This window comes from Cynocephalus volans, chromosome 12 (genome assembly GCF_027409185.1).
Source record: "Cynocephalus volans isolate mCynVol1 chromosome 12, mCynVol1.pri, whole genome shotgun sequence".
Classification (NCBI taxonomy): Eukaryota; Metazoa; Chordata; class Mammalia; order Dermoptera; family Cynocephalidae; genus Cynocephalus; species Cynocephalus volans.
This window is the reverse complement of record NC_084471.1, coordinates 102,297,004-102,323,017: the sequence shown is the minus strand read 5'-3', so window position 1 is coordinate 102,323,017 and position 26,014 is coordinate 102,297,004. Positions and strand designations below refer to the sequence as shown.

Genomic DNA, 26,014 nt, shown 5'->3' with positions numbered 1-26,014 from the left:
CAGGGTGAAAACCTAGCCTAAATAATATCAAATATGGTGAAGGATTTCTTAAAGGATTCAAATTATTGCCTGTGGAGAATTAATCAAGTGCATATTCACATATTATGTTTTGTTAAGCAATATAATTTAAAGTGAAATCCATAGGCAAAGAATAAATAATTTTAGATGTTGTAATCAGTACACTGTGTGTCTTTGAATAATAATATACTAATCCAGCAATTATAGATTTTTAAAAGGAATTACTTAAATGATGAAGCCTAAACATAATTCACAGACTTACTTAGATTAAACAAAAGCAGTTTGATTTTTCATGAGAATAAGAATGAGTTAGATTATATAAAATGTTTAACGATAAACAATGAAAAGACTGAAAAAAATCATCAAAATATTGCAAAAACGTGTACCACACTGATATGAAACTCTTGTCTAATCGTTTTTTTTTTTTTACATGGTATAACTCATATGAATCAAAAAACAATAATAGAACAATTGTAACTAAAATAATGACTTAATATTGCTAACATTTATTAAGTGCCCATTTGAGTAGTGTTTTACAGGAATTACATTTTATATGTTCTTATTTCCATCTTAAGTTAATAAACTAGGTCATTAGACACTAACTTTTTAAAGGTCACTCAGTGTAAGTTTCAAAGCTAGAATTAATTCTAGATCTCCATGACTCAAGAATCCTTTGTCTGAATTATTAAATTACATTATCTGATTTATTCCAATTACTCACACAATTACCCTCACTGACTTTGACCACCATAAGATCTTTCTGAAAGTCTGAACCAACAGTGTTCTTCCATAGATGGTCTGCACTTTTATTTATCACTTATGGTTTCATATTTTAGCCATTAAATCAATTCCCAATTTCTTCCGTAAAATAGTTATTTAAAATTTTTTTTGCAATTTTCCAAAATTAAGTATGCATAAGTTTATTGTGTCTTGTAACATGTTATAACAGATAAAATATCCTTAATTTTTTAATGATTTCTCAGAAATCTTCAATTATCAAAATAGAAGACCATTTAATAATCCCTAATCCATTTTAATAAATAAATGTAAGCTACTAAATAAAAGTAACCTAGTGCAAAAAATTATTATTGATATTAATATATCTTATTTTTCATGTTTAAAACACTTAGTCTAAGCCATTATTGAATTTCAAAATTATCTTAAAAATCAGTTCATAACTTTTTTGTAATATAGCATTTCAATTTTTAGTGCAGGTATTCTCATGGTGTTGAAATATTTCTGTGGAAACTGACATTAACAAAGATATTCTTTTTTATGAACATCTTTACTCTTCACACTAATTTATTGCTTTTCATCGTCCCATGAATAAAATACTGTGAGAAGAAGAATATCTTTTAAACTCACTTACTTGACTGTGCGACCCTGGTTCGCATCTCTAAGGTCCCAGACTCTCTAAGGTTCTCCAGCTGCAAACGAGCACGACACTCACTCGTCACCCCGCCCATTTTGACTGCACTCGGGGTCGTGTCCTGTGCACACCGTTCATTAACTTCTTGAGGACAATTGTAAGAGGACAGCTCGTGAGATCACTCGCCTGCAGAGATGAATGACGAACGAGTAGCCTACTCAGAACTGAGTCTGGCCAAGAACCCAAAGAAGCAGCAAAGGACACCTAAGATCACAAAAAGCTCCATTTCGGTCACTGAACAGGAAATAATCTATGTGGAATTAAACCTTCCAAACGCTTCTCAGGATCTTCAAGGAAATGACCAGCGCTCTCCCTGCAAAGGTAAAGCATGTGATACTTTTGAGCTGTTCTAGGGTGTGCAGCTGGGATGCGATGGTGTGGGGAGAGAACAGGGAATAAGTTTCCGTATTTTTCATGTGTGAGGACAGGAGCTCTAAGTCGAGATGTTATTCTAACGTGAAATAGGAAGTCTAATTTTACTCATAAACTGTTGAAATGTGTATCCTCGACCCAGAACTCATGGAGCACTATATTTACTACAAATACAACGGCGTATTCTAGAGACATATCACAATGGTAGCTGTGGATTTGGGGTCCAGGTTTTTCTTCATTATTCTCTGCGCATCAGGGCTCTCTTGAATGCAAACCTTTTGAACAGCCGTCTCCAGCTCCTTTCTCAGTGTTTCTGCCTCTCTCCCTGCAGATTTACCATCACCTCCTCTCATTGCTAGGATCCTGGGAACCATGTGCCTTGTTTTAATGGCCACCGTGGTGATAACAATGACAGTTGTTACTCCCTGTAGGTATATTTTTGAAAGATTATAGGGGAACTTTTCACTTTAATGATTGGAAGTGCTTTTAAACATCTCATAATATCAGGAAACAGAGCTTTCATTTCAATGTACACATTTGGACTGACTGGGGAATGGCTATTCTGAATTTGTCAAAAGTATAAGTAACAGAAATATTGTAGAGAGCATTTGTTTTTAATTGTATGTATATGATCTTATTTCATCATTCAAAGATATGCTTTAGGATCCTGAAAAATCTTATTGAGATAAACAAATTAATTTTTGAAAGTAGTTATATCAAATACTGTAAAAGGTGGTGAACTTTGGTCCTTTAGGCTCCTTAAGTAATTTTCCCAAAAACTTTCATTACTTTATTACTTTTATCCTGGCAAAATAAGTTTTATTTCACATTATTCTAATTTTAAACAATGTATTAACTTCAAACTGTGTAACTAAAATTACTATGATTTGTTTAGATATTATTTTTGTAAGAATTACTTTAATTTTTCTAGCTACTGTAATACAGGAGCAGGACAATTCTTCCCTAACAAGAACCCATAAAGGTACAGAATGATTTTAAAAGTTCTTGAATTAGTGCAGTTTATATTTTGTCTCTAACTTAATACATGCAAAAATTATAAATTATTTGGGGAAAAATAAATTAGAAAAATGGGCAATAGATATTTATTTGGGGAAAAATAAACTAGAAAAATGAGCAATAAATGTTTATGAGTACTCATTTAAAATTACTATAAAGTCTTTTTACCAATTGGCTCAAATTTTCTATTGCTGTAATGTGATGAGATAAATAATTTTCTATTCTAAAATAAGGGTTTTGTTCAGTGACTTTCAGGCAAATGTGTAGGATGGACTTGTTTGTTCCTTTGTCATATGCTGGCATATAAATTAGGGGGTGACAGGCTGACACTTTTCTATGTTGTTTGTATGAGCAATTATGTTTTGTTTCCTATGTACAAGTCAGTGAGTGTACATAGATATGCTATGTACATATATTTTTATACCTATGCAAATATATAAATTCATTTTCATTTTTTAAAAATTTATCTTGTTTCTGGAAAGTAATTCATAGTCTTTCCTCAGTACGTTATGGTGGTTGTTGTCCAAAGGAGTGGTTCACGTATTCCAACAATTGTTATTCCATTAGTATGGAAAGAAAAACTTGGAATGAAAGTTTGATGGCCTGTGCTTCTAAGAACTCTACTCTCCTTTATATAGATGATGAAGAAGAAATGGTAAGATTTTAAAAGTTTTTAGCATTTTATTAAAAGCAACTGCAGTCCACAATATATTTGTAAAAGTCATCCATATTCCCATATATTAGTTTATTTTCAAATTTGTTCAGTATTCCATTGTTTGACCCTTCAATATTTTATTTATTTTTGTATACTTCTAATGCACATTTGATTATTTCCAGTTCTTGCTTTTCATGGAAAATCATGCTTCCACAAATGCTTTTCTTCAAAATAAAACTTTGCTGTTTAATTTTACCATATGTAAAGAAAACTAAACATCTCATACTTGTGCAGATTGATCACAAAGTGAACTGACCCATGTAATTGCAAGTCAGATCGCAAAACAGAAGTTTCCAGCCCCAGCTGCCCTGGCCCTGTGTGTGCTCTCATCACTTTCCCTGCATCCTCCCTAAACCACTATCTTCACTTTTGATATTACAAATAAGCTTTGCCTGTTTTTGAATTGATATCAGTGGACTCATACAGCATGCCATTTTTCGTCTGTCTCCTTTTACTCCCATATATTTGTGCAATCCATCCATATTACTGCAGTTACCTGTAGTTTGTTGATTTTCACTGCTATATTATGTGAATATAACAATTAAAATCCATTCTATCCAGTGTTTCTACATCAACAAGGGAGTCTCACACATGAGCACAAAGAGGCTTCCTGGGCGGAACACTTGCAATTGTGGGGTTCCCTTTGCTGGCCCCCGTATCCACACCCCACACTGGTGTGTCTAGTTATGGAGGAAGCACTTCCTCTGCCTGCTGATTTTCAGCAGGTCTCCTGATAGACCCCTCTTGCTGGTGGGATAAGCCTTATCTGGTTTCGCTAGCAGGGCTCCCTTTCAATAAGAGCAGGACTGAACTTACCTGAGCCACCTCTCCTTGCTAGGTTGGGTGCTGGGCAACAGCATGTCTAGGTCACTTTTTTCTGTTGTCTGGGGGACTTAAGATGCCCTGCCACTCTGTTGATCCCTGCCGCTGGGCCACAAACCATTTTCCCTTTCTCCTTCTACTTTCAGAGTTCTCTTTTGCTTTTGTCTTTCTTTAGTTCCAGAGTTTGCAGTTGTATTTAGTAAGAAGTCGCAGAGAAGAACGAGTCTATGCCACTTTTTCAGGACCATTGGTATTTCACTAATACAGACACAGATAAAAGTGAGGGCTTATCTAGTTAAAAGATGATATTGTGCCCAGAAAGACAAATTTTGTTTTCTCTGTCATTTATTTCCTCAGTGGCAGCACATGAATTTCTTTCTAAACCCCAGTATCTATGTAAGGCAATAGAAAGATACATGAATTTAGTCACAATATCAGGAGAAATGAATGCACAATATCTAGAAACTTATTCAAATCTATACTATGTTTATTTTGTCAACATTGTAACTATAAGTTACATCAATCACAATTTTCCTTATTAATATGAGAAGGCTGAAACAACTAAGTACATACTAAGTATAAATCATAAGGTATAAACAATAGTTCATTTAAAATTAAAATTACAAACATTTTTGAAGGTTTTGGCAGTATGAAAAGTGATTTTCAACTTTATTGTAATGTTGAATATATTCATTTTGTTTTTTTAAAGATCCTATGAAACACTACACTACCTGCGTTTCTTTAAATTATTAAAAGCTTTCATAATTATTATTTAAATGCAACTTCTTTTTTGCTGGTAGAAAGTTCTGATGTTCCTATCATTTGTATCATGGGTTGGAGTCTTTCGTATCAGCACTGATCATCCATGGAAGTCAATAAATGGATCGATTTTCAAACTAAAGTAAGTTTTGTTGAATGATGCTATATGGAAAAACATGTATAAAAAAGAGAAATTCACAAGAATAATATTACTAAATTTATACTGAATTATAGAACTAAAGAAAAATGATGAAAATTAGTTAAATGTTGATATAAATATTAAAGAAAGAACTAGGTTTTTATAGTAATCCATTCATGCCAATGTTATATGAAAAACATTTCTATTTTCACAACATGCTTTTACTACAGCACCTGGAAGATGCTATTGTTTCTTTTATTGTCCCCAGGATATATAACAGAATTTTACGTTTTTCTCTATTACAGAGTAACGGAATCAGGAGATCATGAACATAAATGTGTTGTGCTACACTCAGGATATCTTAAATCAGACAGTTGCGGATCTTCACAAATGCATTATTGTAAGCATAAGCCTTAGAATTGAACCACCTGAGTTTGAGGTTTGTCAGGTAATTTTATGTGGAATGAAATGGAATTCATATTGTAATTGCCTGTCTTAAAATAGAGTTATTTGTTCAAATAACAAAGATATTTTCAGGAGCAGTTACAGAAGTATAATACACATACCACAAAGTACGCATATCATTCCTGTTGTGTTTGGCCCTTTTTGTTCAACATTATATTTGTGGCATTCAACCTTTCTAGAAGTTCTCAAGTTGTGCAAGTCTGTTTATAGGACATATGAAGAATTAGCAAAGCCGTAGAGACAGATAGTGGGTTAGTGCTCCCAAGGGGCAGAGGGGAGGTTGGGAAAGGAAGTGACTGCTAATTGCTACGGTGTATCGTTTTGTGGTAATGTAAACGTATTAATTTTTGATTGTGGTAATGATTGTAACTGTGAATATGCTAAAAATCAGTGACATATACAAGAATAAAATTTATACTATGTACATTACACCTCAATAAATTATGTGTTAAAAGAAAATCTGTCCTGGGATTATGTTTGGGAATGCATTTAATCGTTAAAGTAATTGTTAAAGATTAGTCTTCTTTATAATATTGACTTTTCTGATCATTATCAAGCTATGTCCTTCAATGTATCAGATTTTTGCAAATATATTTTGATTTTTTCTATTTTGTATTTTTTGTTATTGAAATCATACAGAAATGTAGGTATTTCACATTCATATATTCCTGCTTTTTTTTCCTTTGCCCATTTTAAAATTAATTAATTAATTATTTTTTTTTACCGGTTGTGAATATTTATGAGATACAAAGCTGATTGTTACCCCTTGTGCCCATGATGTGAGGGCCAGATTCATACTGGCAGCATACCCATTACCACAAATTGCATTTGTACCCCATATCCCCCACCCAATTATCCCCAACCTCCTTCTTCCTTCGTTTCCCCCCGACTCAACTTTGTAGCCCAAGGAATGTTCTCTCCCTCTGCAAGTCCAATGCACTACTGTGGTCTTTCTTTTCGGCCTTCTTTCTCTTCTTAGCTCCCACATATGAGTGAGTACACGTGGTATTTATCCCTCTCAGCTTTGCTTATTTCACTCAACACAAGTTTCTCTAGGCTCATCCATGTTGTTGCAAATGGGAGTGTTTCATTCTTTTTTATGGAAGAGTAGTATTCCATGGTGTATATATACCACATTTTCCTTATCCAATCATCCATAAATGGACATTTAGGTTTGTTCCATGTATTGGCTATTGTGAACCGAGCTGCGATGAACATGGGAGTTCAAGTATCCCTTCAACATGATGATTTCTATTCCTCTGGATATATACCCAGAGTGGGATTGCTGAATCACATGGAAGATCTATCTGTAGATGTTTGAGAAACCTCCATACTGTTTTCCATAGTGGCTGTACTAAATTACAGTCCCACCAACAGTGTAGGAGTGTTCCCTTCTCTCCACACCCTCTCCAGCTTTTGTTATTCACCGTCTTTTTATTATAGCCAGTCTACATGAGGTGAGGTGGTATCTCAATATAGTATTAATTTGCATTTCCCTGATGACTAGTGATGTTGAGCATTTTTTCATGTATCTGTTGGCCATTTGTATGTCTTCCTTTGAAAAATGTCTAATCAGCTCCTTTGGGTAATTTGTTGTTTTTTTGTTTTGTTTTGTTTTGTTTTTTACAGTGTAATTGCTTGAGTTCCTTGTACATTATGGATATTAATCAATCCCTTGTTGGATGCATAGGTAGCAAAAATTTTCTCCCACTTTATAGGTTGTTGTTTCACTCTTTTGATTGTTTACTTTGCTGTGTAGAAGCTTTTTATTTTGATATAGTCCCATTTGTTTATATTTTCTTTTGCTGCTTGTACTTTCAGGGTCATGTTCATAAAGTCTGTGCCCAGACCTAGTTGCTGAAGTGTTTCATCTGTATTTTCCCTTGGTAATGTAACAGTTTCAAGTCTTTTGTTGTTCCGTGTGAGTGGTAAGATTGTTTTTTTCCATTTCTGTGAAGAATGTCGTTGGTATTTTGATGGGGATTTCATTGAATGTGTAGATTGCTTTGGGTACTATAGACATTATCACAATGTTAATTCTTCCAATCCAAGAGCATGGAATATCTTTCCATCTTTTTGCATCTTCAATCTCTTTCAGAAGTGGTTTGTAATTCTCATGATAGAGGTCTTTCACCTCCTTGGTTAAAATGATCCCTAAGTGTTCTATTTTTTTTTTTTTTTTTTTTTTGGTGACAATTGTAAATAGGTTTACTTTCTTTATTTCTCTTTCTGTTAGTTAATTATTTGAGTATGTAAATGCAACTAATTTGGGGGCATTTATTTTGTATCCTGCAGTGTTACTGAAGTTATTAATCAGCTCTAGGAGTTTTTTGATAGAGTCTTCAGGTTTTTCTATATATAGTGTCATGTCATCTGCAAATAGGGAAAGTTCGACTTCATCCTTTCCAATCTGGATTTCCTTTATTTCTTTCTCTTGCCTGATTGCTCTGGCTAGTACCTCAAGTACTATGTTAAATAGAAATAGTGAGAATGGGTTTCCTTGTCTTGTTCCTGTTCTTAAAGGGAAATGCCCTCAGTTTTTCCCATTCAGGTGGTACTGGCAGTGGGCTTGTCTTAGATGGCTTCTATTGTGTTGAGGTTTCTATTGTGTTGTGTTTCCTTCTATACCTACTTTGTTGAGAGTCTTTATCATGAAGGGATGCTGAATTTTGTAAAATGCTTTTTCAGCGTCTATTGAGATAATCATATGGTCTTTGTTCTTGAGTTTGTTGATGTGATGTATCACATTTATTGACTTTCATATGTTGAATCATCCTTGCACCCCTGGGATGAATCCCACTTGATCATAGTGCATAATTTTTTAAATATGTTCCTGTATTCTGATTGATAATATTTTGTTGAGGATTTTTGCATCTAGGTTTATCAAGGATATTGGCCTGTAACTTTCTTTTTTGTGTTGTATCTTTGTCTGGTTTTGTTATCAGAGTTATATTGGCCTCATAGAATTAGTTTGGAAGAGTATGTTCTGTTTCAATTGTTTAGAATATTTTAAGGAGAATTGGCATTAACTACTCTTTAAAAGTTTGATAGAATTCAGCTGTAAAACCATCCAGACCAGGACTTTTTTGTTGTTGTTGTTGGAATATTGTTAATTACTGCTTCAAATGTCTTGCTTGTTATTGATCTGTTCAGGTTTTCTATCTCTTCTTGGTTCAGTCTTGGTAGTTTGTATGCATCTACAAACTTATCCATATCTTCCAGATTTTCATATATGTGGTATTGGTTGTCATTTCTGATTTTTGTTATTTGTGTCTTCTCTCTTCCTTTTTTTTTTTTTTTTGTTAATCTAGCTAATGGCTTGTCTATTTTATTTATCTTCTTGAAAAACCAACTTTTTGTTTGATCTTTTGTGTGGCTTTTCAGGTTTCTATTTAATTTAGTTCTGCTCTGATCTTAATTATTTCCTCTGTCTACTAGATTTGGATTTGATTGTTCTTGTTTTTCTAATTTTCTTATTTGTAATGTTAAATTGTTAATTTGAAAACTTTCTGTTCTTTTGGTTTAAACATTTAAAGCAATAAACTTCCCTCTTAGAACTACTTTTGCAGTATCCCATATGTTCTGTATGATGTTTCATTATTTTCATTAGTTTCAAGAAACTTTTTGATTTCTTATTTAATTTGTTCTTGCACCCATACGTCATTCAGAAGCATGTTGTTTAATTTCCTCATATTTGTATCATTTCCAGAGTTTCACTTGTTGCTGATACCTAGTATTAATCTATTGTGGTCTAAAAAGATACTTGAAATTATCTCAACTTTTTAATAGTTGTTGAGGTTTGATTTGTAACCTAGTATGTGGACTATCCTGGAAAATGTTCCATGAAATGGCGAGAAGTATGTGTATTCTGTAGTTGTTGGATCAAATGTTATGTATATGTCCACCAAATCTAATAGGTCTAAAGCATGGTTTAAATCCTGTGTTTCTCTATTGACTTGTTGCCTAGATGACCTGTCCAATTTTGAGAGAGGGGTGTTTAGGCCCCCTACTGTTATAGTATTGGGGTCTATCTCTTTCCTTAAGTCTAATAGTGTTTGTTTTATATGTCTGGGTGCTCCAATGTTGGTTGCATATATATTGATGATTGTAATGTCTTCTTGCTGGATAGATACCTTTATCATTGTATAGTGGTCTTCTTTGTCTTTTTTTATATTTTTTGGCTCAAAGTGTATTTTATCTGATATAAGAATAACTACTCTTGCTCATTTTTTATTTCTATTGGCATGGTAAAACTTTTTCCATCCCTTCACTCTTAGTCTGTGTGTTTCTTTACAGGTGAGGTATGTCTCTTGTAAGCAGCATATAGTAGAGTCTATCTTTTTAATCCAATTAGCCAGTCTGTGTCTTTTGAGTGGGGAATTTAATCCATTTACATTTAGGGTTGTGACTGAAAAGTGTTCTGCTGCTTCTGTCATTTTATTGATCTTCATTTGGATGTTTTGAATGTCTCATGTTTCTTTCTTCCCATTTTGTTGTTTTTGTTTGGTATTTTTGTTTTTTTGAAGTGGTAAGATACTGTTTATTTCTGTTTCTCATTTGCATTTTTGTGCTCTTTGTGGGTTTTATTCTTTCTAATGTATTCATGGAAGTGATTATTGTTTCTTGTATTCCAGATGCAAGACTCCCTTGAGAATTTCTTGTAGGGCTTTTCATGTGGTGGTGAACAGTTTTTGTTTGTCTGGGAAATGCACTGTTTCTCCTTCATTTCTGAATGATAGCTTTCTGGGATATAGTATTCTTGGCTGGCAGTTTTTTTCTTTCAGTATTTTGAATATATCATCCCATTCTTTTCTGGCTTGTAGAATTTCTATTGAGAAGTCTGCTGTTAGTCTGATGAGGACTCCTTTATATGTGACTTAACACTTTTCTTTGGCTGTTTTTAGGATTCTCTCTTTGTCTTTGACTTTGAATAGTTTGACTACAATGTGTCTCAGAGAAGACCTTCTTGGATTGAAGCTGCTTGGGGATTGTTGAGTTTCTCAAATCTGAAGGTCCATGTCTGTCCTTATACCTGGGAAATTTTTCTGATATTATTTCATTGAATATGGTCTCAATGACTTTTCCTTTGTCCTCCCCTTCAGGAATAACCATGATTTGGATGTTTGCATGCTTAAGGTTGTCTACTCTCTGTCTTAGATTATCTTCATTTTTTAAATTCTTTTTTTTAATTGGCCTGAGTCATTTTGAAGAGATTGTCTTCAAGATCAGAAATTCTTTTTTCCACTTGCTCTATCCTGTTGCTTATGCTTTCAGTTGTGTTGTCTACTTTGTTGAATGACTCGTCAGTTCCATGAGTTCTGTTACATTCTTTTTTAAAGTATTGATCTCTTTGTAGATTTCCTCCTTCATATCCAGGATAGTTTTGCTCAGTTCATTGTGTCATCTAACTGTATCTTCTTGTATCTCATTTAGTTTCCTAAAGATTTTTACACAGAATTCCTTCTCAGTCATTTCAAGTGTTTCCTCTTCTGTGGGGTCTGGCTCTTGAGCGTCATGATATTCTTTTGGTGGACTCATATTTTCTTGTATTTTCATATTTTTCTTATCTTTACATTGATGTTTAGTTATCTGGAAGAGCTGTGCTTTTTCTATTACTCTTTCCCTGGACTCTGCTGGTGGCCTTCTTTGTGTCAATTCAGATGAGTGAGTGATTGGTTGTCTGTCTGCACAGCTGCAGTGGCTGCTATGGCTTCACCTGTGGTAGCAGGTCACCCTCATGTGGCAGTGGCTTTGGCGGGTTGCCTGAGTGACAGAAGTGGCTCCAGCAGTGGCAGGCTACTTGAACAATGATTGTGGCTATCTGATAGTGCTGGTGGTGGCAGTGACTGGAGCAGTGATGTTTGCACTAGCTGCCTGCTTGGCTGTAGTGATCTCCACAGTTGCCGGTGCAGCTACAGTGGCTGCAGCAACATCTGGGTTAATTCACAGAGGTGGAAGCTGCACCAGTGGCTGTAACTGCTTCCCTGGCATCTACACTGTCCACAGCAGTAGTGGGGTTACCTTGTGAGGGTGGCAGCAGCACTGGCAGCTGCAACTGCCTCCCTTGAGTTTGTTGTGTCTGCCGTGATTGCAGAGTTACCTGGTGTGGGCAGCAGTGGTGCCAGAGGCTACACCTCTCTCCCTCCCATCTATGATGTCCTCAGTGAAAGCAAAGGAAGCAGGGCTACCTTGTGGGGTGGCTATGGTACTTTTAGCTGAAATAGCCTCTGACACCTCTGTGGTGTCCACAGCAGTAGGGATGTAACCTCAGGAGGGCAGCAGTGCCACCGGTGGTTGGAACTACCTCACTCTCCTCTGTGGTGTCCTTGGTGTTGTCCTAGGTGGCAGCGGAGTTACCTTATGTTGACAATAGCAGCAGCAATGGCTGCAACTGTGCCACTCTTGTCTGCAGTGGCCCTGGTGGCTGCAGGGTCAATTCACTGCAGGGGCAGTGCTCTCTCCATCACTTCCTCTGTGGCTTTGCAGCTGCAGCGTTAGTTCATATTGGAATCAGCAGAGCTGGGGTCTGCCACTTCCTTGCTCACTCCCTCAGACCAGCTGGTCTTACTGATGGATGGCTAGGGCAGCAGCAGCCGCACTGTGCGCAACTACAGCAGGGGATCCGCAAGAGGCTGAGCTGGCTGTTGAAGCTGCTTGGCAGGGGTCCTGTGAGTTGTTGGTCTGGCTGGTGCAGTGGTGTAGACAGCTGCTAGCAAAGTATGCTGCACTGCAGGTGGCTGTGGCAGAGGACCCACACATGGTAGGGCTGACTGGCCTAGCAGTGTGGGCAGGGATCCTGTGCACATCTAGCCTGGTCATTGCTGTAGTGCTGGTTTGGGTAGTTTCCAGCAACAGCAGCAGCTGCAGCCATACTGCAGGCAACAGCAGCATGGGATGTGGCGAAACTCACAGAAGGAAGGTGGGTGATGGTTCCAGTTCCTGATGATGTCACTGCAAGTGCAGTGCTGGCAGGAAAGTGCAGTGCTGGCAGGAAAGTGCAGTGCTGGCAGGAAAGTGCCTGTTCTGGTCTTTTTCTGTGGGAAAAACACATCCTAGGTTTCTCTAGTCTGCCATCTTCCCACAATTTTCTTATTTCTAAATATTATTCACTAGTGATGCCATCTGAGTTCACAGAATATTTTAGAATATTAGGAAGGTTTATATAACACATTCGATTTCTTTAATACATGTAGGGTTTGCTCAAGTTTGTTTGTTGTACTGAATTTTGGTACTTTGCATTTTCTAAGAATATTCTATTTCATATGGATATTAAAATGTATTCATAGTACAGTATGTTATAAGTTATATGTGCTTAACATCTGTGAAAAACATTATGGTGTATCCATGTTGAATCCACAAATAAAATATTTCTGCCTTCTCAGATTCTTCCTTCAGTAATCTCTTATCAATTGTATTAAGCCTTTTCAATGAAAATACCTTTGGCCTTATTGATCCTCTCTATTGTAATTTCATTCTTTATCATGATTTTGTATTATATTTTTTTTTTCTTTCTACTTTACTTGTGTTCAATTTCAGCTTTTTGGTTCTTAATTTCTTTTGATGCACTGTTAAATAATTAAATTTTTGCTTTCACTTTAAGTAATATATGCATTTAAGCATTTTCTTTATGTTTATATATTTTTTCTTGACAAATAATTGATTGTATGTATCTGTGGGGTGCAGCAATGAATATCAATAAGAATGTACAATATGTGATGCTCAAATCTGGATAATTAGTAGATTCAACATTACACTATGTAATCATTTTTTGTGGCCCTTTACCAATTTCTTACTACCCTCCCCCACCTTTCTCACCTTTGAGGGGGCCTCAATTCTGTTCCCTGTTTTTGAAAATTAAGCAAATTATTGATTGTTATATCTTTCTCTTTGTTTTTTTTTTAATTTATGTTTTGTTTTGTTTTTCTTTTTTTAGTTCCCACTTATGAGTGAGAACATGGTATTTCTCTTCCTGAGCCTGGCTTATGTCTCCTAGTTTACTCTAAGTTCTCCCATGTTGCAGTGAATGGGAGAAATTTTATTCTTTTTTATAGCAGGGTAGTATCCCATTGAGTATTTAGGTTGGTTCCAACTCTTGGCTGTTGTAAATAGAGCTACAATAAACATGGGAGTGCAGGTATCCCTTCAATATGACGATTTTTATTCCGTTGGATATATACCCAGCAGTGGGGTTGCTGGGTCATATGTCAGTTCTATCTGTATTTATTTGAGGAATCTCCATACTGTTTTCCATAATGGCTGCACTATTTTACAGTCCCCACAACAGTGCAAAAGAATTCCCTTTTCTCTGCATCCTTTCCAGCATTTGTTATTTTCTGTCTTTTTGGTAACAGCCAGTGGAACTGGTGTGAGATGATCTCTCAATGCAGTTTTGATTTGCATTTCCCTGATGCTTTGTGATGTTGTGCATTTTTTATGTGTCTAAGCAATCATATGTTTATGTGACAGACTTTTACTTTATTTTCCTTGTCATACACCTAATAATTGTGAATATTCTTGTAATGATATTTTTGGCTCATAAATTATTTAGAAATACATCACTCTACATCACTCAATCAAAAATCATATACAATTTTCAAAATTTGGTTACAGACTTTTTTCTTTTACTTCTTATTTAAAATGTTTATTCAAAATATTTTAACATATACTTGTACTCATTTGTGAGATACAGTATGTCAGTTCAATACATCACTGAACAATGATTCACTTAGGGTAGATAGCATAGTTTGTACCCATTAGTCCACCACTTCTCACTTTTATTTTAGTTAAACTATAGTTATAAAATTTTCTACTAGGCTGGGATTGTTTTATTTTTGGTTAAATGTGGCTAGTGACTGAGAAATTGATTTGAAATATTATTTATTTTTAATTAATTAATATTAAAATTAAATTGCTATATTTTGAGTGTTAACCAGCCATACTTGGCTAGTGGTTATTGCATTGACTGCACAGTTCTGTACTTTCTATTTTAGTAACCTTGGGAATATGAAAATATAGTGTACCTTTGTAAAATTTTCATGTGACTTTTAATATATAAATATTCTGTGTTAGTATAAAGCTTATGTGTGAGCACGTGTGCTTATGCATTTGTGTGTGGGTACTCTTACAGTTTAAATCTTTCTACAGTCTATTGAGTATCTACTTGTGATATGAGCAGTGAGAGAAAAGTGTTCAAATCATCATTTATGATAGTTTACTCGCTCATTTCTTTAAATTCTATGTTAAATTTGTATTATTAGGTACATATAAATTATTTAAAATTATTGCAAAAGTTTTGGACAATGAATCTATGATTATAAAACATGTTTCTTTATTTGCAGTTGCGGTTCTTGCCTTATCTTATGACACTAATATAACCATAGCAGTTTTCTACTGGTTTGTGTTACATGCTATATTTTTTCATCTCCTGGTTTTCACCTTTCTTTATGCTTGCTGATTTATTTTACTGATCAGTAGAAGGATCAAACCCTGAACCCTGGTGTTATCAACAACATTCTCTAACCAAGTGAGGTAACCTGCTAGCTTATGTTTATATTAAAGGAGTGTCTCATTTAGACAGCAGTTATTTTTCTAATATAATCACTATTTGTATTTAATTAAAATTGTTCTATTTATATTTCATATAATTATCTAATTTTAATATATAATTATTCATTTTCTTTTTATGTAAATGTTTAAATATAATACAATTATATATTATAATATAATTTTTATTTAATCTGGATTGACTACTAAGTTTTTGAACTCTACTTGCTTTTTAAAAATCTTTTCACAATATTTTTATTGTTCACTTTCCACTATACAAACTTGTTAATTAATGTTCTGTTAATATACTTTTATTAATGCTCTGCATTTAACACCATATATTCTTTACTCATTAAAATACTAACAAATTAGTTCTTTACCACTTCTTACACAGTGAACTGTTCTCAGTACCCTTGCTATGGCTTGAAAGTTAGTGTCCTCACCAAAATTTAAGTGGAAACTTAATCCACAGTGTGGTGGTATGAAGAGGTGGGTCTTTCAGGAGGTGACTAAGCTGTGAGAGCTCTGCACTCATGAGTGGATTAGTGCCTTATGAAAGGGCTGTAGGGAACCAGTGTTTGTCCTTCTGTCCTTCTGCCTTCTACTGTGTAGAGACCCAGATACAAGGCATCATCTTGGAAGCAGAGAACAGCTTCACCAGACACCAGACCTGCTGGACTTCTCCACCTCCAGATCTGTGAGAAATAAACTTCTATTGTTTATAAACTGCCTAGTCTGCGGTATTTTGAAATAGCAGCACAAATTGACTAAAATAACCCTCACTTTCATTATTGCTTATGCTGTATTTGCTCCCTGAATTCTAATACAAACATATATTTTACAATTTAAAAGTTGGTTCTTAATATTTTATCCATTCAATATCCATTTAAATATACCCACATTTTTTTCATCAAGTCTCCATTCTGCATGTTCAAGTTTTTATTGGGAGGAAATGCTTCATCTTAGAAGATCCTTCAGTTACAGTGAATTAGTAATTGAGTCCATTTTTAAAAATTCCTTGATAATGTATTTTGCCATCATATTAAAAGGATACTTTTAATTGCTATTGACTCCCAATTTACCTGTCTCTCTTAGGATACTACATATTGACATTATTGAAAATAGTCACCGTAATACGTGTTTAGATTCTTTATGTGTATATATACACAAACACACACACATGTATATACACACTTAACGTTTATCATGTAGAATATATTCTAACTACTCTGGTTATTTTGAGTAATTTTTGTTGTGCTATTATATTTTTTTGTCTTTGTCTGAGCACAGATTTTATTACTCTTAAATGCTTAAAGAGTAAAGATAAATATTATTGCATGCAATAAAGGACACGTTATATAACATTTAATTGAAAACACAAAATGGATATATGTATGTATAGTAGACATAATTATCTCAAATTTAAAAAGAGAACAGTAGTGAATGTGATATTATTTGGCATCTCTAATGAATGGTTTCATTGTTTTAATTCTAAAATATGACTAAAAATAGTTTATTAATTTTGTTTATGAAATGTGATAAATACATAAATATAAATGCATTTATTTGTAATAAATAGAAATATATACATATACACTAGCATATATATGATTATTAATTTAGTTTATGAAAATATATTGAAATATAATTAACAGAAATGCATATATAGTAAGCCAACTCTAGCCATTGTTATGGAAGGCTCAAATGATAGTCTAGATTCCATGACCATAACTATGAATTTAAGTTGCATTTTTCTAGATATTAGAGAGATAAAGATTTGGGATTTACTCAGTCCCCAGATGGTTTTATGGAAGCGAATATCCTTTGGAATTACAAATAACGAGCATTCCTCCTTTTCTTGATACTAGATGAAGAATGATGAAAAAATTTCCATTTGATATAGACTAGATAATTTAGATTTGAAGTTCTTCTCTAATATTCATGTATCATGTGTTTTAAAAGTCTACTTTTTCTTCCCCCTCCACTTTTTTAGTTAGGCGACATTTTTTTTAATTATTTTTTTTCTTCCTACGTAGTTTGACTTGGGCTTTTACGATTTACAACAAATATTCCTATGTACATATAGACAATTAGTAACGTGATTGGAGAATGAATCAATAAAAAACATAATGAGTAGATGTTTAATATTTTGATCTCAGGCATGGTGATATAATTCAATATTGTTTATTATTTTATCATTCTAAGAGACTTTCTTTAATCAGGGGAGTCTGATTAACTTTTTACAAAGAATAAAATTGAATACATGAATTTTAAAAACAAAGGCAGAGAAATAAAGAAGATAAGTTTGGGAACTGAGGCCAGTTACAACAAAGTTGAAAATGTAGTTACTCCTCAGAACAGTTATTGACTAATATACTTAAATGCCTATTAACAATATGATTATGGTTTTATAATTTTTAATCATTTAATGATAATATAACAAGGATATAAGAAGAAGTGTGTCATGTCAAAATTTAGCAATCTTGTCTTAAACATCTAAGATCCTGTTAACAAGGTTCAAGGTTTTAGTGTTTGCGATTGAGTCAAAAACAAGTTAACTGAATGGGTAGTCAAGCTTCTGTCCTCCCATATCATTTAGAATTTGAAAATAATTTCTCAGGGACACTTGAAAAGGAACAAATTAAACAACACATGAGGTGGCCAAAGTCTCCTATATTCAGAAAATGTGTGATGAGAATGAACTGTCTTCAGATTAGCCCGTGTGAGAATTTCCTGCTCAAACCTTAAGTGACATGACGCTGAGAAATCTATCGTTCCACACTTGCCTCACTCTGAACCCTCACAGGGCAGTCTGTGAAGATCACAGATAATTTTTTTTTTTTTTTTTTACAAGCATGATGTGGCCTTCCACAGTGGTGGACACAGGACTTACTGGTGACGGAAGGTATGTTTCACTGCTTTTCTGTCTCTACTAGCCCCCTAATTTAGTGGGAGATTGCAGCTTCTAGATGTGATGCAAATGAGGTGCGATTACTATAGAGTAAAATCAAGGTGGAACATTGGTGTATTTACGTGAATTATCCAGGGTGAAAAACAAGCCTGAAATATGAAATATGTTGGAGGATTTTTTTAAATACTCCATTTATTTCCTGTGGAGAATTAGTTGAATGCATACACACACATGATACTAGGTTTGCTAATTAATATAATTTAAAGTGAAACCCATAACCATCAGGACAATGAACAATTAATTTTGGATTTTTAAAATCAGGACAGGTATAATAATATTTAATATTTAGCTCAGCCTTTACAAATAGATTTTTTAAATGAACACCTCAAATTATGAATGTCAAACAATTTTTCATACACTTAGATTAAGTAAAGCAGTTTTTACTTCCAACAAAAATAATGATACCTTAGCATCCATAAAATGTTAACCTAAACTTAACTATAAACAACTGAAAGACTTAAAGAAACTGAAGAAAACATTGAAAAAATGACATACCACACTTATATAAGAGATTCCTATCTGCTGAGGTATTTTACATGGTCTAACTAATATGAATCATAAGTAACAACATGGCAATTGTCTTCAAAATAATTAAAATAAGGAATATTTATTGAAGGTTAATGAATGCCAGGTTGAATGTTAAGTGTTTTACATGTATTATGTTTTACAAATTATGATTCCCATTCTAGATTAGTAAACTAAGTAACTAAACACTAAGTAACTTTTTAAAGGTCACACACTGTAAGTATCAAAGCCAGAGTGAATTTTGTATCTCACTTATTGCTCAGCTCATTGACTGAATTGTTTCATTACATTATCTGAATTTTATAATTACTTACGCAAATAAAGTGACCCTCACTGACTTTGACAACAATTGGATCTTTCTGGAAGTTTGAATCAAACATGTTCTTTTATAGATGTTCTAAACTTGTATTTATCATTCTACGATTTCATATTTTAGTCATTAAATCATTTGCTAATTTCTAAATAAAGTGTATATTTAAAAATATATTTTAGTATTGTTTAGCTCATGCATAAGTATATTGTAACATTTTCCAAGACATAAAATATTTCTTTAAATTTTTAATGCTTTCTCAAAATTCCTCTCATTCACAATAAAAGTCATAACATATCATGCTCTTAATAAATAAATGAAAGTCGCTAATTAAAAGTATTGTAGTGGAATAAATTGCTATATAAACTATCATTACTACTCCTCCATTTCATAGCACTCAATCTTTAATCGTTTATGAATTTTAAAATGTTCATAAAATTAGTGCATTACCTTTCTTTCTTAATGGCATTTTAATTTTTAACACAGCTATTCTAATTGTGTTACAGTATGTCTGTGGAATCTGACTTTAAACTAATGAAGATATTCTCATTCATGAATTCCTTATTCCTCACTAATTTAATGGTTTTCATAGTTTAACCAATATATTATGTAAAATGCAGAATATCTTTTTAAAATTACCTATTGTATCATGAGACCCTTCTTTAAAGCTCTAATAAAGTTAGTACCAGACATTTAAATCATTTAACTGCAAAACAGATTTTGTCACTCAGCCCCTCAGCACACCTAGTTTGACTATACCAGTGACGTTGTTATTGTACACACAACTTGTCAACTTCCTATGTACAGTTACCACAGAGCACAGGCCCTGACATGACTCCACTGCAGAGATGAATAAACAAAGAGTAACCTACCCAGAATAGAATCTGGCCAAAATCCCAAAGAAACAGAAAAAAAACCATGAGGACACTAAATGCTCCATTTCAGTCACTGAACAGGAAATAACCCATGGGGAATTATACCTTCAAAATGCTTCTCAGGATGTGCAGCTGGAGGGCAGAGGTGCGGGGAAAGGAGAGGAAATATTCCTCACTTGTGAGTATGAGAGGTTGAAGTTGGGATATGGTATTCTAGTGTCAACTCTGAAGACTAATTTTATTCAGGCATTGCTAAAATTTGTAGTCCTTGAAAAACGACTCATAGAGGATTTTACGTACTGAAAATGCAATGGTATATTCTGAGAGAAATATTACAGTGCTAGATGTGGGATTGGGGTCTAGGTTGATCTTCATAGTTCTCTGTACTTCTGGGTTCTCTTGTGTGTAAACTTGATAAATAACTGTGTCCATCTCTCCATTGTCAGTGTTTCCATTTTTCATCTACAGATTCACTGTCACCTCCAGGGAAGCTCACTGCTGAGATCTTGGGATACATTTCTCTTGTCTTAATGGTCACTGTGTTAAAATTGATGGTTCTTATTTACTGTAAGTATATTTTTGGAAGATTATAAAGGAACTTTTCACTTTAATGATTGAAAGTGCCTCAACATTTCATAATATTAGGGAATAGAATTCTGATTTTAATGTATGTCTTTGAACCCAATGTGAAATGATTATTCTGAATTTTTCAAAGCAAAATGATTGTAGAGAGCATTTGTTTTAATTGAATATAGATATATATTCTGATTTCATAACTCAAATATGCTTTAGGGGACTGAAAAATATTTAAAAATACAAATCAGTTCTTGAAAGTGTTTAAATCAAATACTGCAAGAGATGGTAGAGTTTGATGCTTTAGGCTTTTAGAGTTTTTTTTCCAAAGTCACATCATTTCTTTAATTTTTGTAGGAAAAGTCCAGTGCATTCCAAATCATCCCAAATCTAAATAATTCACAAAATTTCAAACTAAGACTCTAAAATTATTATGATTTATTTGGATATTAATTTTTATAAGAATTATTTTAATTTTTCTAGTGACCATGATACTGGAACAGAATAATTCTTCTCTGAAAACAAGAAGCCAGAAAGGTACATAATGATTTTCAAAGTTTTGATATTTGTACAGTTTATACATTGTCTCTACCTTAAGGCATGCAAAATGATAATACGGGTTTTTTGGGGAAATTAAACTACAAAATTGAGCATTAAATTCTCATAAGTACAGATTGTAGTAGAGCAATCCCTTTACTCCAACAATAAGTAGAAATTTTCATTTAAAATCACTATATGCTTTTTTTTCCCCAATTTTCTCAAATTCCCTACTGCTATAATATGAGAGAAGATCAATTATTTTACTAATCTTAAAAAGAATTTTTATTCAGTGACTTTCAAGACATGTGTTGGGTGGATTTTTGTTTGTTTGCTTTATATAGTCACATAAATTAGGGGATGACCTTGTTCTGTCATTGTTGGATGAGTATGCTTTTTAAAATATGTACTTTTTTTATTAGGGTATATAGATATGCTATGTATATATACATATGTTCATTTCTATGCAAATAGGTAAGTTAATTTTAATATCAAAATATTCACATTTTTTCTGGATAGAAATTCATAATCTTTCTTCAGTGTATCATTGTGGTCACTGTGAAAAGGAGTGGTTCACATATTCCAGCAGTTGTTATTTCATCAGTATGGAAAGAAAGACTTGGAATGAGAGTTTGATTGCCTGTGCTTCTAAGAATTCTAGTCTTCTTTACATTGATGATGAAGAAGAAATGGTAAGATTTTAGATGTTTTAAGCATTTTATTAAAATTGACTTCAGTCCACATTATATTCATAAAATTCATCCATATTCCTGTGTATATTTTTAATTTATTTTTTTTCAAATCTGTACCCTATTCTATTGTTTGAATTTACTCTATTTTATTTATTTTTGCATGCTCTAAATGCACATTTGATCATTTCAGTTCTTCTTGCTTTTCATGGAAAATCATGCTTATGAAAATGCTTTTCTTCTAAAATAAAAAAAATTGCTTTTGCTTTTACAATACAGAAAGAAAATTAAACATCTCATGATGGTGCAGATTGATTCCAAAGTGAACTGATCCATGTAATTACAAGTCAGATCACAAAATAGAAGTTTCCAGCTCCTGCAGCCCTGTCCCTGTGTGTGCTCCCATCACTTCCCTGTCTTCTATCTAAACCACTACCATCAATTTTGATGTTACAAATAAGCTTTGCCTGTTTTTGAATTGATATCAATGGACTCATTCAGTAGGTATCTTATGTGTCTCCTTTCACTTCCATATATTTGTTCAATCCATCTATACTACTGCAGTTAGCTGTAATCTATTCATTTTTACAACTATATTATGTGAATATGACATATTAAAATCCAGTCTATCCATTGTTTCTTGATAGAAAAGGTGTGTCATGCCTCAGCGTAAAGAGGCTTCATGGGTCATCACTTGTAGTCCCCGGGCTCCCTTTGCTGCTCCCCCACTCCCACACCTCACACTGCTGTCTGTTGGTAAGGAAGAAGCACTTCCTCTGGCTGCTGATTTTTAGCAGATCTCCTGATAGACACCTCTTGCCAGTGGCACCAGCCTGGCCTGTTGCTGGCAGGGCTCTTTCAATACAGGGTAGGACTGAACTTATCTGAGCCACCTCTCCTTGATAGGTTGGGTGCTGGGTCACAGCATACCTTGGTCACTTTCTTCTGTCGCATGTGGGACTTAAGATTCCCTACCACTCTGTTGATCCCTGATCTTGTGTTCACAAATCATTTTACCTTTCTCTTTCTACCTTTCAGAGCTCTCTTTCGCTTTTGTACTTCATTGGCTCAAGAGTTCACAGTTGTGTTTACTAGGAAGTAGCAGAGAGAAATGATTCTATGCCACTTTGTCTAGACCACTGGCATTTCACCAACACAGATACAGATAAAAGTGGGGGCTTATCTAGTTAAAAACCAAATTTTGTCTTCTATTTCATTTAATTCCTTAGTGGAAACCCGTTAATTTCTGTCTCAACCCCAATGTCTGAGTAACACAATAGAAAAGTACCACATGTATTTAGTCGCAGTATCTTGAAAATGAATGCATAATATCCAGAAACATTTTAATCCATGCTATGTTTTTTTCCCCCAAAATGGGTAGCTATTAAGTTATATGAATCACGTTTTTTCTTATTAATATAAGAAGAATAATGAAACTACTAAGTATAAACTAAGTACATGGGTATAAATATAAGTTCATTTAAAATCAAAATTACAAACGTTTGTGAAGCTTTTGGCAACATGAAAGATTGTTTTCGACTTTATTATACTTTATTATATTTTTGCACATGTTCATTTTGTTTTTTAAATTAAAGATCCTATGAAACAGTACACTACATGCATTTAAAAAAATTATTAAAAGCTTCCATAATGACTATTTAGATGAAACTTCTTTATTTTCTGGTAGAAAGTTCTGATGTCCCTATCATTTGTATCATGGGTTGGAGTCTTTCGTAACAGCAGTGATCGTCCGTGGGCGTCAATAAATGGCTCAACTTTCAAACTAAAGTAAGTTTTTTTGAATGATGTTATATAAGAGAAAATATATGAAAAAGAGAAATTAAGAATAATAATATTAATAAATTTAATATTATTTAATATTAATGAATTACAGACCTAAAGAAAGATGATGAAAATTAGTAAAATGTTGATATAAATATTAAAGAATAGACTACTCAGTTTTTATAATAATCCACTCTTACCAATATTATATGAAAAATGTTATCTATTTTCACAACATGCTTTTATTACAGTACATGGAAAGTGCTATTGTTTCATGTATTGTCCCCATGATATATAATAGAATTATGCATTTTTCTCCATTGCAGGTTAACAGAATCAGGCAATCATGAACATAATTGTGTTGTGCTACTCTCAGGATATCTAAAATCAGACAGTTGTGGATCTTCACAAATGTTTTATTGTAAGCATAAGCCTTAGAATTGAACCACCTGAGTCTGGAGTCTGTTAGGTAATTTTATATTGAATGAAATGGAAACCATATTATAATTGGATGTCTTAAAATAATTTGTGTTATTCTAATAACAAAAACATTTCCAAAACCAATCATTGAAGTATAAAACACATACCACAAAGGACAGATATCATTACATTTTGTCGGGCTCTTTTTGCTCAGCATTATGTTTGTGGCATCCATCTTTCTAAAAGTTCACATTTTGTGTGAGTCTGTTTATACGAAATATGAAGAATAGACAAACCCACAGAGACAGAATGTGGATCAGTGTTTACGAAGGGCTGAGGGGAGGTTGGAATAGGAAGTGACTGCTAATTTCTACAGTGTTTCTTTTTTGGGTTGATGAAAACTTGCTACATTTTGATTGTGGTGAAAGTTGTAACTCTGGAAATACACTAAACATTACTGATTTTTATACCTGAAATGAATGAATTTTATGCTATGTGCGTTACACTTCAATTAAAGTGTTAAGAAAAAGTCTCCTGGAATTATGTTTGGGACTACATTTAATCTTTAAAGTACTTTTTAAAGATTAGACATCTGTATAGTATTGATTTTCTAATCAATATTATGATATGTCCTTCAATGAGTTAGGTTTTCTTTAATTTCTCTCTATCATGTTTGTACTTTTTGCTGTTGATGTCTTGCAGAGTATTAGCATAGTGATGAGATACCTCAAGTTTATTTTAGCACTATGCACAATAGCCAAGATATGGAATCAATTTAGATGTCTATTGACAGATGAATGGAGAAAGAAAATGTGGTATATATACACAATGGAATACTACTGAGCCATGAAAAAGAATGAAACCCTGTCATTTGCAACAACATTGACGAGTCTGGATATACTATGTTAAGTGTAATAAGTCATTCTCTGAAAGATGAATACTACATGCTCTCAGTCATATGTGGGAGCTAAAAATAAAAATAATAAAAATAATAATTTGAAATTTTAGGAGTACAGAGTAGAACTGTGGTTCCTAGAGTTTAGGAAAGGGAGGGGCAATGGTGACATTTGTACTAGGGAGGGTTTTATTTCCAATGTTGAATAAAAGGTATAGTAAAGGTTCTACATGTGTCATACTTATGATTTCCTAATTTAGGGGAAAAGATTTTGATATTTCATCCATATTTACAAAGGTTTTTAAAAAACCATACTTCTGATATTGAAGGAGTTGTATAATATTCTATCTTTCTAATAGATTTTGTCAATATTACATTTTTATTATTTTTCTACCTTTTGGAATAATATTTCTTCTCTGTATAATGTTTATAAAGTATGCAAACATTATTTCTTTCAAATGTAAAATGAAATTGGTCATTCTGTTTTACCCTTCCAAGAAAATCAGTGCGTATAATATACTCAGAGTAAGATATGTTCACAAGGAGATTCAGCTGTGTTTTCATTTATAGCTATGTGTAATTGACCAGTTGCTATCAAGGCTACATTGGGAAGCATTTCTTTTTTTACAGATAACCTGAAAGTATGTGTGAGAGTACTGTTTTAAAGGTTATTCACTAGTGTACAGGCCATAGACTCTGTACGATATTTTGGTAGGAAGGTTTAAATCACCAACCTAATTTCTTTAATACATGTAAGATTGACTTAGATTTCTGTTTGTTGTACTGCATTTTGGTAAATTGTGTTTCTAGGAATTTTTTTTTCTTATGGCATTAAAATGTGTTCATAATATGGCTTTATTTTCTGTTCAGTATCTGTAAAAACCATAATGGTGTTCCCTTGTTTAATTGATAAATAAAATATTTGTGCCTTTACAGATTCTTTCTTCAATAGTCTTTTATCAATTTAAATGTCTTTTTAATGAAAACGCATTTGGCCTTATTGATCCTCTCTACTGTAATTTTGTTCTTTGTCATAATTTTGTACTATTTATTGTTTTTTTCCTTCTAATTCACTTGCATTTAATTTCAGTTAATTTCAGCTACTCTGTTTTTAATGTTTTTTTTTTAGTTTATTTATTTTTAAATTGCTGTGTATTA

General features: G+C 33.3%; 1 protein-coding gene across 1 annotated transcript; it reads left to right on the top strand.

The window, feature by feature from the left end:
- The first annotated feature begins 1,581 nt into the window (after positions 1 to 1,581).
- LOC134361364 (NKG2-C type II integral membrane protein-like) lies at positions 1,582 to 25,176 on the top strand. Its single transcript, XM_063076401.1, has 6 exons — positions 1,582 to 1,768; positions 20,429 to 20,527; positions 21,017 to 21,070; positions 21,590 to 21,762; positions 23,447 to 23,547; positions 23,868 to 25,176. The coding sequence occupies exons 1-6, from the start codon at positions 1,582 to 1,584 to the stop codon at positions 23,977 to 23,979; spliced, it is 726 nt and encodes a 241-aa protein (XP_062932471.1). The 3' UTR covers positions 23,980 to 25,176.
- The last annotated feature ends 838 nt before the right edge of the window (positions 25,177 to 26,014 follow it).